The sequence below is a fragment of the Pholcus phalangioides genome, unplaced genomic scaffold, assembly GCF_987345545.1.
Source record: "Pholcus phalangioides strain wild (caught in Gottingen) unplaced genomic scaffold, Ppha-v1.0 ptg000019l_1, whole genome shotgun sequence".
Taxonomy (NCBI): domain Eukaryota; kingdom Metazoa; phylum Arthropoda; class Arachnida; order Araneae; family Pholcidae; genus Pholcus; species Pholcus phalangioides.
Genome location: NW_028301612.1, coordinates 10549158 through 10563010, shown reverse-complemented (window position 1 = coordinate 10563010; position 13853 = coordinate 10549158). Strand labels below are relative to the sequence as shown.

At 40.7% G+C, this 13853-nt stretch overlaps 1 protein-coding gene across 1 annotated transcript in view; it reads right to left on the bottom strand.

Annotated features, from left to right (window-relative positions):
* LOC149071225 (uncharacterized) overlaps positions 1-13853 on the bottom strand; it is a 53461-nt gene that overhangs the window by 7855 nt on the left and 31753 nt on the right. The window contains exon 2 of the mRNA XM_089248206.1: positions 5714-5823. Coding sequence (XP_089104332.1) covers positions 5714-5823 — 110 coding nt within the window. The remainder of the gene's footprint in view (positions 1-5713; positions 5824-13853) is intronic.

Genomic DNA, 13853 nt, shown 5'->3' with positions numbered 1-13853 from the left:
AGCTGGGATTCGAACCCAGGTGATTGTAGCCATTGTGTTTGAGAGTTTTCTTGGGTCCCTACCGTGAATTTCGGGGGAGGGGGGGGGGCGCATAGATACCTATTCACAGTCTTGTGGAGCAGGGTACTAAAATTTCACCGAGAAGAAATTATGAATCGACCTTCTTGACATGAGTCTTCCGATGTACCAGCGCCATGGCATCACACGAGAGTGAGACCGACATTACTCCAGCCCGAGGGAACGTGGGTCAATCTTTTGATTGTGAACAATTTAAATTTTCTAGTGACCAGTTTCTCAAAAAGATGAGGCCATTCCGACTGTAATGGGTAAAAATATATAGGTGTCGCACCTCATGTGATCATCTCTATGTCACCATCTCATCTTATACAAGGAAAAAAAAAGCGGACGGGGGTTCAGGTCCTTTCGATGGAGCATTTCTCTGCCATACCCTTCTATCTCGTGTGCCAATATTCCATACCCAGTATTTCTCACTGTACCTCAGAAATATGTGAGGGAGGCTTTCTTAACCATAAGTATGCGTAGAGAAGACTTGCTTTCGTCCAGATCAGCGGGTTTTCAACGTATAGAGTTACTTGCGGAACCCTTGTTGGTCATAAGGCTGTGCAGCAGAACCCTTGATGACAATGAGGCTGTTCTACGGAATAAATTTCTGAATATTTATATAAAAAAAAATGTTTGCCCCTACTGCCGTCTCAACAGCATTATAGCCTCAGGGCAAAATGATAGAGAGCTTATGCATCGCCTATTAATCAGGGGCGTATGCAGGATCTACCTTTGAAGAGGGCACAAAAGGCTTGCGGTGGGTACAAATTGCCTTCCAGAGAAATTCTGAGTTATTACCCTTCAAAAAGCATTAAAATGAACAGAAATTGGATAAAATAGCACATAAGGTATTTTCTTTCAATATTTTAATTTTTTTAACCGAAATATTGAACTTTTATAAATTTTTGGTAGGGGCACGGTCCCCCTATGCGTAGGGGGTCTCTGTTCTTAATATACTTTTTTTGTCATAAATCATTGTGCCAGATGTTATCGTGGAACCCCTATTCAACTGAGGTCCCCGCATGTCTCTACGGGTAGGGGTCAGCAGATGTTATGGGCTTTTTAAAATTAATTGTTAGAGTTTAAACACTTTGTTAATTTAATTGTTTTGACTAGGGGGTAATTGTGAAGAGAGGGGAATTTCCAAACCCCCTGTATCTCAGATTCGCGTTCACCTAAGTCAAAAAACACTAAATTAACATTAGAAAAATAGAAATCATGATCTCAATAAACAAACAAGACACGGTGAGCCAACCTAGACATGACATTTCTGTTATCACATGGATTTTTAATACGGAATTAATTAAAATTAATAGCTCATTAATTACTTAACGGATGGCTCATAAATCTTCTAACGCAAATCAAAAGCTCGACTGTAATCTAAAAGGGCTGCAACAGAGTACTCTCTATAATTTTTTTAGCTTCTTGAAGGCATTCGATCACCCTAACGAGCTGATGAACTGCTCCGTAATTTTATTGTAGCATTTTGAAACCGAACTATTCCATTCGGCCTAACTTGAATTCGTTAGTAAATTCGATCAGTCTTGCAGCAAACACTCTTCCGAATAACTTGGACAAATGAAAAAGAGGAGCGATAGGTCTATACGATGATGTGAATGCTGGAGGTTGACCAGGTTTTGGAACTTATTTTATTATAGCGTTTTTCCAATATGCGGGAAAATAAGCCAGAATTAACGTGAGATTGAAAATATTTGCCTTTATATGATGATATTCGGAGTAAGCATATAAGCGATAAAACGCTTAATTACATGTGAGGCCATCCACGCCAACTGGGCTTCAATTTGGATATGATTTTTTCTATCTCGCACGGGCTCGTCGGTGGCAAAACTGCGTGAACCAATGGAGGCGGGTTCATTAAGTACTCTCTGACTACTTGATTTATTCGCTGTGGATGTTCTGGAGTGGAGACGTCATTTGGAGAGAACTGCTGTTCTAAATCCACTGTGAATTCATTTACTTTCTGCAGCCACAGCCTCCGTATCTGTCGAAGATTGTAACTCCACAATGTTGTAAGGAAGATGCTTTTTAACATATATGGCCACACCACCTTTGATACCTGTGATTCTATCATTTCTGATACATGAGAAGTTCGCAATTTTAGCCCTTTTTCCAGATTTCAAAAATGTTTCGGAGATGCATTCCACGTCAGTTTTTCCTATCCCCAACTAAGTGACGGAACTCTGGTAAATCACTCTTCAATCCATTTGCGTTCCATTGTAGAAGAGCGATTGGTTTGACCTCTTTTGGCATTGTGAGCACTTTTAGGAGCACTCTTTAAAAGAGCACTCTTTAAAAGAGGATCTTTAAAAGAGCACTCTTCTGTTCTCTGGCTTGGTACTGAGGATGACGAAAAGGCATTCCTCGACTATATCAAAAATATCGTCTGAAGGAAAATCTTGGGTAATGATGCTGGAAACGATTTCCTTCCAACCACTCGCTCGTTGAAGATTATATATAATCTAAATTTATTTCTATCTGATACCGAACATCCAACGTTTGTGTGTTGGGTCTTTCTGGAATATTTGTATTGGGCCCTTCTCTTGAATCCACAGTAGATTTCCTTTTGGGTCCTTGTGTCGGTACCCTTGCGGTATCCTTACTGGGTTCCTGTGGTGGCACCCTTATTCTCTTATTGGTTCCTTGAGTTTGTAACCTCATTATTCCTTTGTTGGGTCCTTGTGTTTGCACCCTGGTTATTCCCTTGTTGGGTCCTTGTGTTTGCACCCTGGTTATTCCCTTGTTGGGTCCTTGTGTTTGCACCCTGCTGGTTATTCCCTTGTTGGGTCCTTGTGTTATTATCCGTCTACTTGCCTTTCTTGTCTCCTCCGCTAAGACATCTGTGGCCTCTTTTCCGAGCTTTTCTATCGGAACCACTAGACTTTCCTTGGGCGTAAGAGGTGCTATTCTTCTATTCGGAGAAATATTCCTTTCTTTTGGAGGACTCTTCTTTTCCGTCTCTGGTAAGGAAATACTCCAAAGTGATTCTGAATTGTCTGAGGTAGCTCGTAAGCAACATAATCAGGACGTCTAGCAGAATCCCGTTGATTGCTTTTAGGTATGAAATTTATTTGTCCAGTTGCACTGTGGAGCTTCTGATTAAAATTATCGTTCATTAGTTTTTTTTCTTCTCATCTTATTCTGGCCTTTCTGAACACTTTTTAGACATCCGGCCCATGATGCGATATGATTTCCCAGGCAGTTTACACAAATCAATGATTCCCAACTTGGGCTTTAACTTTAACGCCCCCTGGGGGACGATAGAATGTTTCAGGGAGGCGGTAGAAGCTACGGGTATAACATAGGATCCTATGGATTAGATTGGCATGGGAGAAAAAAAAATTCTGAAGAAGAGAGCGATGGGTCAAAAAAAGTTTGGCGAAACTATGGTATACATAGACTTTCTGCTGTGCAGAGAAACACCAGCATGTGAAATTAAAGAGAATGTGTCCCCTATTTGGAAAATAAAAAGGATCATTGATGCCACCAAAATAAAATAAAGAAATTATTCGCCCCCCCCCCCGGATGCGGATTTATCGTTTTGCCGCCATTCATTCACCCACTCTAGTCTAGTTTTCTTGAGTACTCATTATTCCAAATTAGCTGCCCCAGACTAGGGTGGCCAGATGTCTGAATTTTTCACAATTTTTCTCCCTGTCCGAGGAAAAGGCTTTTTGAACACCTTTTTGCCCTTGTTTTTGCTTGTGCAATGAAATAGAATTGTTTTCAATATATTTTCCAATTTTTAACTTTTAGCTACATTAGATATTATGCTAATATAGTAATTTACTATTTCAACTGTTACATTTTTTTTTCATGTTAATATTTTATGTAACCAAAGGACGCTGAACCCATTTTGAACCACTGAAGCCTCGTTTACACGTGCAATATTGGGGTTTGAATGGGAGTACTCGGCATTTTTTTCTATCCTAGGAAGGGTTTGGTGCGGATTTGTCCCCAAATTACCCATATGCAGAAATGCACCGTGCGGAACTGTCTATACACCCCTAAGAAGAACAAAAAAAGATTTACACCCACACGGATTTTTGCGGTTTCGTGCCCCTTTTCCATAATCCTTTGGGCTTTTCCCCATTGCCGGGCGTGGCCTTGCAAGCAGAAATTTCAAGGACACTGTGATTATGGATGATATAGAAGAAAACCAGACATGGCCATGCCTTTACTCCGATATGAGTTATAAGCCCGTTATCTCGTAACGTTGGGATTGTCTTTTCTAGAACAAAAGAGTTTTCAGCGTTAATCTAATGATTTCAATCGGTTTTACGTTGTGCACTTGAGCGCAAACCACTGCTATGAAAGTTCACCCTAAAAATATTCCGAGTCCTTGGAACGAATTAATCAATTTTACATTGATTCCTGTGGGAGAAAAAAAACTATTTCGATTTCTTAACAATTCTCGGTTTACGAACGGACTTCCGAAACGATTTAATGAGTTCGTAAATTGAGGGTCGACTGTAGAAGCATAGACGTTATGAGGCTTAAAGCGTTCTAAAGTCCCCCCCCCCCCCCCAGTAATTTATTACTATATAAAGTAACATATCTTACCCTTCGTGGCATGCGCCTTTCAATCACGTATATACGGGACGTCTGATGACTATGGCTCCAATCTTGATGTTCTTTCTCCCCTCTGTGCAGAAGTAGTGTAATAATATTTTCGTAATACATTATTAGTTTGCAATTTTTACTCTGTAATGTCCACCCAATGAGAGTTTTAAGAATATTCCAGTTTTGTCCCGGTTATTATTAATGAATGTCCCGGATTTTAACAAAGATTTCAGTTATTTATACCGGTTTTGCGGGTACCTCATCTGACCATCCTACCATGGACTATAGCCTGTTTAGCCCCCATACCGTAAATGCGTCTCTGTGTCACTATCTTTCGGTCGTTCACATGCTTTCCCATCCTCTAGGTCACTGTTTCCGTCATTTACTCACCAGGTCATTCTTTTGGTCATACTTGCACACTGTTTTCGTCACTAATATGCTTCCACAGTCTCTAAATTTGTCATCCAAGTGGTCTGAATTTTTTTAAACGTGACACTATTTCGTCGAAATTCAAAACAAAGAACAGCTTTGCGAATATCAGCAACAAGAAAGTTTTCTTCTTTGAAAACTCTCCGGGATTTTTAAGGGTTAAGTGGCGTTTGATCATGTGGAATCCCCAATAAAACTGTCATGGAACCAAAGGGTTCCGCGGAACACCAGTTGGAAATCCATGATCGAGATATGCGAAGAAAAGGACTTTGCTATCTGTTAGAAATGCGTAGGAAAGACTTGCTTCCTCTTAGAAATGCGTAGGAAAGACTTGCTTCCTCTTAGAAATGCGTAGGAAAGACTTGCTTCCTCTTAGAAATGCGCAGGAAGACTATTTTTCGTCTAGATATGCGTAGGGGAGACTATATCTGTTAGAAATTGGTAAGAAAGACTTGCTTTTGCAAAGACATGCGTAGGGATGACTTACTCAATCATGAACATGCGCGTCTGTAGGAACTGCTATACACCTTCCAAGTCAACAGTTCATCGATGAAAAATGTCTCACATTTTAATTTTAGAAATATGGCAACCTCAGTTGATGTGCATGAATATTAATATTGGAAAATTTTCGTTTATTCACCTTCGCCGTTCCTAGATTTCCTCTTTCTCCTAGATATGACGCTGCTGCTTCCGCTTCCGTTTTCTCTCAACACCAGCGTCCCTTTTTTCCTGTGTGGACAGATGTGCTTCCTGAAATGATAATTTTTCCACCAGAATAATCATTCATAACAATAATTTTTAGCATACAAAACACTCAAATTTATCAATTTAACCATTTCCCATACAAAATCAAACATTTGGCGAGATTTCACGGACGCCAAGGGGGATGAGAGCACCCATGTAATAGTCTGGCAGCCATTGAGACAAATACTGTACGAAAAAAACAGAAAATGATTCAATTTGAATCATTAATTTTTCATTCATCACGATTTTTTAAAAGCATAATCTCTATCGCCATCTATCGGATTGAAACGAAACATTTAGTTTCGGTTTTGTGAAGACTTAATAAACAAATTGCAGCAAGAAAATAGGCACGTTGTGTGTAAATAAAAAGCAAAAAAACTATTTAAAAAATGGCTATGTAGCTGTGGCATGTGTGCATTCAAGTACTAATCTGCTTTTATGACCATATTTTATTCAGATGAAATCGGGACATCGAACTTTATAAGCTAATTTACCCGAAATTTTCACAAAATAAGATCAATTCATAACCGACATGATCGAATTCTATGTGTAAATATCATTTATACAATATTATTATAATATTGTTAGTGTTTATATAGCTCTGTTTTTATGGATCTTTCTCGTGTTTTTCTGTGATTCTGACCGTCCCGAGTTTTACAAGTGTATAGAAATGTGTCCTGTTTATTCCTATTTTTTTTAACGCATTTTATTTGAATGAAGATAAAACTTTCAAATTATGATAATTATCACTATAAACATTCATCTCGCATATTTTTCAAGTTTCATCAATTTTTTCCGTCAAATTAACTACAATTCTCAGCGATTTACAACAGCCAATTATTCCTAGCCATTGGCGCAATTTTTAAGTAATAATTATTTACGAAGTACAGATGACTGGATACCAAGCGAAGATAATTTGAAAAAAGAAGTCACATTCCTCTGTGGGAGGAATCGAACCACCAACCTCACAATCCCCGGGCTCGTGCTCTACCATTAAGCTGCAAAGGACAGGAGTTTTCTTCCCTAAGAACAAGCGCTGTGTTCCTTTGGGCTGAACGGGACTGCAATAGGCAGCCACCTAACCAAGCAACAAGTGCGAGGTTGCTGGTTCAATTCCCTACAAAGGAATGCGACTTTTTTTATCCAATTATCATCTCTTGGTATCCAGTGTCTCATCTGTACTTCGTATAATTAATAGAGAGGCTCATAATTTCGTTCAATAATTTGATATTTTGCATCTACAGGGTGATTATAATTAAAGTTCCCGTACCCGGAGTAGTTTTTTCCAAAAAACTGCTTATCCGAATACAGCCAAATTTTCAAAATTTTTATCTTAATCAGACCATGGGAGAGAAATGTATGAAATGAAAAAATAGTTCAATTTCCGATCACCGGGTGAAAAAGCGGCGCTTTTTATTCAATTTTCCTGTTACCCCCATATACCACCACTACTACTACTAAACCATACATGCACCTCGTCAATATTCGTCTGCGGAACCTCTAATGAATTGGTACATGTTGGAATGTGTGAGTATGTATAGTGAACCTTCCGTGAAGTTTGTTTCCATGTGATGCTTGTTATGTGTAGTGCTGCCATCTGCAATCAATTTTTTAAACTATGAGTTTTCCCGGTCAACTCACAGTGCGTGAAGTGTAATGAATGAATAATTATACCCTTGTAGGCCTGTTGCTTTCTGCGGCGAGACTTTTTAACTGGAAATGGACTGTATACCAAATTTCAATGGTATATAGCATGTAAAATTCCCCCTAATTTTGTCGATGAAATGTGGTTACCCCAACATTGTAGAATGAACAGGTTCTTGAAATCACAATCAGGGCCGGTCTTAGACCTAGTGGCGCCCGGTGCCAAAACAATTGTCAGAGCTTCTCCCCCAGGCGATAATACAGAGTGATGAGTCGGAGGAGGCAATTTTTGCTAGTCATTACCGTCCCGTAAAGTACGAGACAATTAATTCTACCATATTCACAGACTCTTGGTGTGGTGATCGTCCCCATCGCCCACCCCCTCTTGGTTGGATATTAAGGGACGAAGTCACAAAAGCTTTCTTCCTAGAATGGGATTACTGCTATTTAACTTGTAAACAAACATAAAAACCCAACTTGTTTGATTTAATTAAGAGATTTAAAAACATTAAAAAAGCAAAACGTCACACATTTAGGCAGGATACTCATCCCAAAAAGGATCTATCTTCTTCATACTTATTTTAATTGAATTTTATGGTAAAATTCGTGTATAGTACACGCATTACGTACGGGCTAAGCTGATAATAAAAGTGGTTAAATTAAAGTGATATTTCCGTATGATTTCTTTCATATTTATAAAATTCATGGACTTCACTTAAAATTATCCCTTTCAGACCCAGTTCTAAGAAACAGAAGGGGCAGGCAACAAAGCTGCATTAAGAGTTCAACATTAAGAGAGAACTTTCAAGCAGCTTTGGGCAGGCAAATACCAACTAAAGTACCATGCCCTGCACCTTGGGCAGGCCCGTAGCTATTCTAGGGGGGGGGGGTGCTTGTAACTCCTCCTTTTTCTGAGCATACCCATTTGAAGGAGACTCCAAGAAAAGACAGCCCCCGAGAAAGCAAGCTACGTCCCTGGGGGAAGGGCAGGACCGTCTTAAGACCATCATGGGTCAACGGGCCAAGTGGTTTCCCTGAAGCCCTACCTAGTAAATTCTAGAAAATTTCAACTATATCTCATTTTCGTGAGGACCCTCTACTCTTGAGGCTTCCGGGCCTCGCCCGGGTGGGCCCATGCGTTAAGACGGCACTGGAAAGGGGTTGTCTTTCCTCCCTGTAGATTTTTTTTAACCTGAGAGACTTTGGCTTTAATTTCAACGCACAATTCTCGAAGTTTGGGTTGAATATCCCTGAGGGTAAATAAAGAATATCTAAAGTGAAAACAAGCAACCCGCACGTTTGTGCATACAGGGTCTGAAAGGATTATGCATAATCGCCGGTAAAAGTAATATATGTGTCGAAATTTATCTAACTTACCGAGACGATTGGTGGTTATGCATTACCGATGCAACGCATTTACCGTATCATATATTTCATCAGCTTCAACAAACCTCATTTCAAATATACGACGATATATATCCAAAATTTCGCTTATTCGAAATGGATTTGTCGTTGCCCCCTCCCAAGTGCGTAGCGGGGGGGGGGAGACTTGGGGGTCTGGTCCCCCCCCCCCGAAATGTGAGAAAATGACCGAAAAAAGGGAAAAAGATGGCCAAATCCATTGTTCTGTCACTTTGGTCCCCCCCCCCGAACGAAATTTCTGGCTACGCCCCTGCCCCCTCCCCTTTGTTTTGGATATGTGAGGTACACTACTTTATTTCCATATTTCCATGGAAGTCCCAATTAACCTACCCTATTCTACTGCGTATATTACGTGGATCATAGGTTTAAAAAAATTATGTTGAAATAAAAACGACGGAAATGAATTTCTTTGAGTGGATCAAAGCTGCACGACGAGTTTTAACTTTGAAGTGGCTTTAGAGTGTGCCACCAGTTTTTCTAACTATGAGTGAAGTGTTATGATTGAATGAGTTATCGTTGTAGGACTGTTGCTCTCTTTGGCGAGACTTTTTAACGGGGAGATCGGCTCGCATTTGCTCCTTGAAGTTCGGAACCACAGAAAACCAACTTCCGCCGACCACCACTGCGGGGTTCGAACCCGGATCCTCGCATCGCGAGTCCGTCACTATAACCACTCGACCACCACAGCGGCTTTTTTTAGTATAAACAAATACAACGCCACAACAGGCAAATTGCCCAACGAGGTGGCTGACTTAAGAACATCATGGATCCCCGAGCCATTTTTTGGAGGCCCTACCTACTACTGCTACACCACACATGCACCCCGCCCACACACACCCCCCGCGGAACCCCCAACGAATCGGTACATGCGGTGCGTGTACGTGTAGTGAAACCTGACGTGAAGTTTTTTTTTGTTTTCTCTGTAATGCTTGTTATGTGTAGTGCTGACATCTGGACAAACCACTTGCAACTTTTTTTTCTGGGAGAGGTTTCATTAGTTAAAAATTCATCAAGTTAAAAATTTATCTACAAAAACATATTTTTAAGTATTTATGGATGGGTGTAGGGATTTCCTAATATTTTTTTTTTTGCGTTTCCATTCCGGATATGACGCCCCTCCTCCAAAGCGAGCAGAAATAATTTCCCCTAACTGTTTTTCGCCCTGTCACCTCAGACTTGGCGCCTTTCCTACAGCGGGCACAAATAGTTTTTCCTAATTTTTTTGCCCTTTCAGCGCAAACACTAAACCCATTGCAACTTCAAGGCGAGTCCTATTCATTTCATGTACATTCGTCGTTCTTTCATGTTTAAAATTTTATGATAAATATTTTTTGTTGTCAACAAAAACACACAATAGATCCCCACGTGATAGCTCCATGACGCCAACTGCTCATGCAGGCAGACGCTCCCGCGAGCGGTACACTATAACCACCACCGGCTAGAATCGCGCGGGATCATCTCGCCTTCTACAACTGCCGCGGTTTAAGCAATAAAGCGAGAAGCGGAGAGCGGTGCACTATGGACGTACCCTAACATCAGATCGGGGCCTGTTTCTCCGCATGGGCAAACGGGAGTAAGTGCTCAGGGCCCCAAAAATTTCTTCCTTTTGTATTTAAGGCACATTCCTCCTTCCCTGCGTACGCCTCTGCCTAAAAGAAGACTATATATAAGGGGGCTCCAAAAAATTCATATTTGCCCAAGGCCCGAACTAGGAACATGACATGCATCAGATTTTCGCCAAAAATTTTAAATGGTGTAAGAAATCGCCAATTATGGTTGTTAGGACCTAAATAAGAGACAACCAATTCTCGTTGAAAAATCACGAATTGTGTGGTTGTTCGGACCTAGTAACAAAAACTCGCCAATTATGGTTGTCCGGGCCTAGACAAGGGACATTCTCGTCAAAAAAAATATCGTCAATTATGATTGTTCTGGCCCACAGCGGTCTTAAGAGCATCCTGTGCCCCCAGGCAAATTTTAACGAGATCATATTTTCACGAGGCCTCAACTACCCCCGGGCCGTGCCCGGGTGATCCCATACGTTAAGGCGGCACTGTACATACTTAAATAAGGGGCATAACATTGTAAGGGACATAACCTATTCTCATCAAAAAATTGACAATTATTATTGTCCCGGCGTAGATAAGGGACATGACCGATTCTCACCGGGAAGTCGCCAATTATTGTTGTTCGGACCTAAATACGGGACACAACCATTTTCCACCAAAAAAATTGCCAATTATGGCTGTTAAAAAATTATATTAATGCATTTTATAAATTTTATGTGCGAAAAGTATTTTCATCCTTCATTTCATTTCAAATTACAAATTCGAGAAACTAAACTGAGAGATACGGTATATAAACGGGACATTTTTATGAATCAGTTTGAGATAGCCAAACTTACAGGAGCAGTGGCGGATTAAAGTCGGTCGAGGCTCTGGGTGCAAAAAAATATTGGGCCCCTTGAATTAGAAAAAAAGTGTGAAGTTTGTGTTTGTCGTGGCCCCCCAGGCACGCGCCCGGTGCGCCCGCCGTTAAATCTGCCTCTGTACAGGAGTGTCCCCGAAAAATACGAGTAATATATAGTCACCCTACTGATTATTCGTATTTTTAAAACAAATGAAATTCAAATGGTAACCGTGACAAAATGTCGGTAATTCCTTTTACGTCACGTGACACAAAACGCAATTATCCCTGACCAAACGAAAGGACAAAGGTTACAAATCTCGTTAAATAACGACAGACACGAGAGAAAACAAACAAAACGGCATCGTTAATATGTATGTCGTGATACGGCAACGTCTGACGTAATAAGGTACGCGCGACCTTGTTACGGTTAACGACCTTTCTCACGGGGCGCCATTTCATCTGTTTCTTTACGTCTTTACGCCATTTAAAAATTCAAAGCCTCCTTCTCAGGTATATGCAAATTACGAATCCAATGTCGAGAAAACGCATTAAAATAGTCATGTAACACGAAACACGACCACGTTTGTCATATTGGTCGGCCAGACTTCTCCACTTCGAGAAATGACCGAAGGGTTGCTGACCAACATTCGTGAAGACATTATGGACTTCGGACATGAACCCTAAAAAAGAATTTGTTTTCGCTTTTGTTGGTCACGTCCCAATCGGAAGATACGCTATCCATGCATATCCCACGCATTCTTTTCAGCTCCAAAACATAGAATTCTTTTCCGAAGATGTTTATGCACTGATGAACTAAATCAGTGAGTGGGAAGAAAAATCAATTATATTACGTGTTCGGATGTGTATTTACTTTCCCATATCCCCGTGGGATGCGTTCGTGTGACGAGAAACGTTTTGAATGTACGTCGTAATACGGTATTTCGTGGCTTCTTGTAAAGATTTCGCAGTCCAAAGAAGTCACCGTATCTCGTTCGAAAAATGTTTTCGAAATATCATTTAGTTCTTGACAGTTGGGTGATCGGCACGCAGGTGTGGATCCGGCCAGTACCTCCTAGAGATAGAAGGTCTCTGCAGTGTTTGCCATAAACGTCATTCAGACTACCTAGCAAGTTTGCTGTATCTTGAAACACGACATCCTATTTCGTTTCTTTTTATTATGGCGTAGAATCTTCCTGATTGGCTCAAAAATACCGCATAGTGATTGGATAGGGGGGGGGGGGGGCACAGAAATCGCCAATTCTGAGCCCGATCATTTCTTTTCCTCATAACGATGATAGGGAAAATGAACTACTTACTGACGTCACAAGTAGACTGCGGAGGCCTTCTATCTCTAGAAGGTGATGATCCAGCCCTCCTCCCTCAAGAATTAGAAATAGTGTGTTTTTGTCCCGTAATATATGGGACTTATATGGTTCTTAATTTAAGACGTTTACTCCGATCATTTTAAGCGGATCCAGAGGAGATCCGCCTGTGGTGTCTTAACGTAAGGGCACCAGGACAGCGCTGCCCCGAGAGGGCATCAAGCCAGCACCTCCTAGAGATAGAAGGCCTCCGCACTCTGCTTGTGATGTCAGTAAGAAGTTCATTTTCCCTCAAAAAAATTCCCTGCTCGTGCCAGTATCATCGTTGTGAGGAAAAGAAATGATCGGGCTCAGAACTGGCGATTTGTATGCCCCTCCACATCCAATCACTATTTGTGAGCCAATCAGGAAGATTCTACGCCAAAATAAGAAGAAACGAAATAGGATGCTGTGTTTCAAAATGTTGCAAAATTGCTAGGTAGTCTGAATGACGTTTATGGCTACCTGTGCAGAGGCCTATCTGATGCGGCCTTTATCTCATCAACCGTCCGTCGTAGAGGTGTAGTTTCAGTTTAAAAAGCTAAAAAATTGGTTGCACTTGCTTCGTCGTTTGTTTCAATTATAGTTTAACTTGGATAATAATAATATAGTTTTTATTATAAGTTGGATTTCATGCTAAAAATAAAGTGTTTGTTGAACCTCAGAATCAAGTATGTTCCAAGAGCACCGTTATCAGACGCGGAGCCCATCGAGGGAAATGATCATTAAGGGGGGTCCCTTCGAATTACAAATAATTCTCGTTTATTTGTTGTATTATCTGGAATATTTTCATCATAGTAATTTTTTCTCATCATAATATTTTTTGTTGAAACACAGTTGCCATGTTTTATTGTTGTAAAAACATTCAACCCCTCGCCCATTTATATTGCCACGTATGCGGGCTCATTCAAGCGTGGGCTCATTGTTGCCGTCCTGTCACTCACCTGTGAGATCAACTTTGGTCAATTTAATCGAGTTCCGAATATGTACCTAAAATGAATAGACATGGATGTTTGCAGTGAATGCACGGGGTGCATTGCAAACGGGGGGTATGGCATTTTACTGGCGAACCGTTGATCCTAGAGGTATGCTTCCAATTAGGAAAAAGTTGTTTGTCCTGATACCAACTAAAAAAATTTCACGTTTTCAAGTGTAATGTTCACTGAGATATTCGAATTCGAAAAACGGAGAAAATTTGGG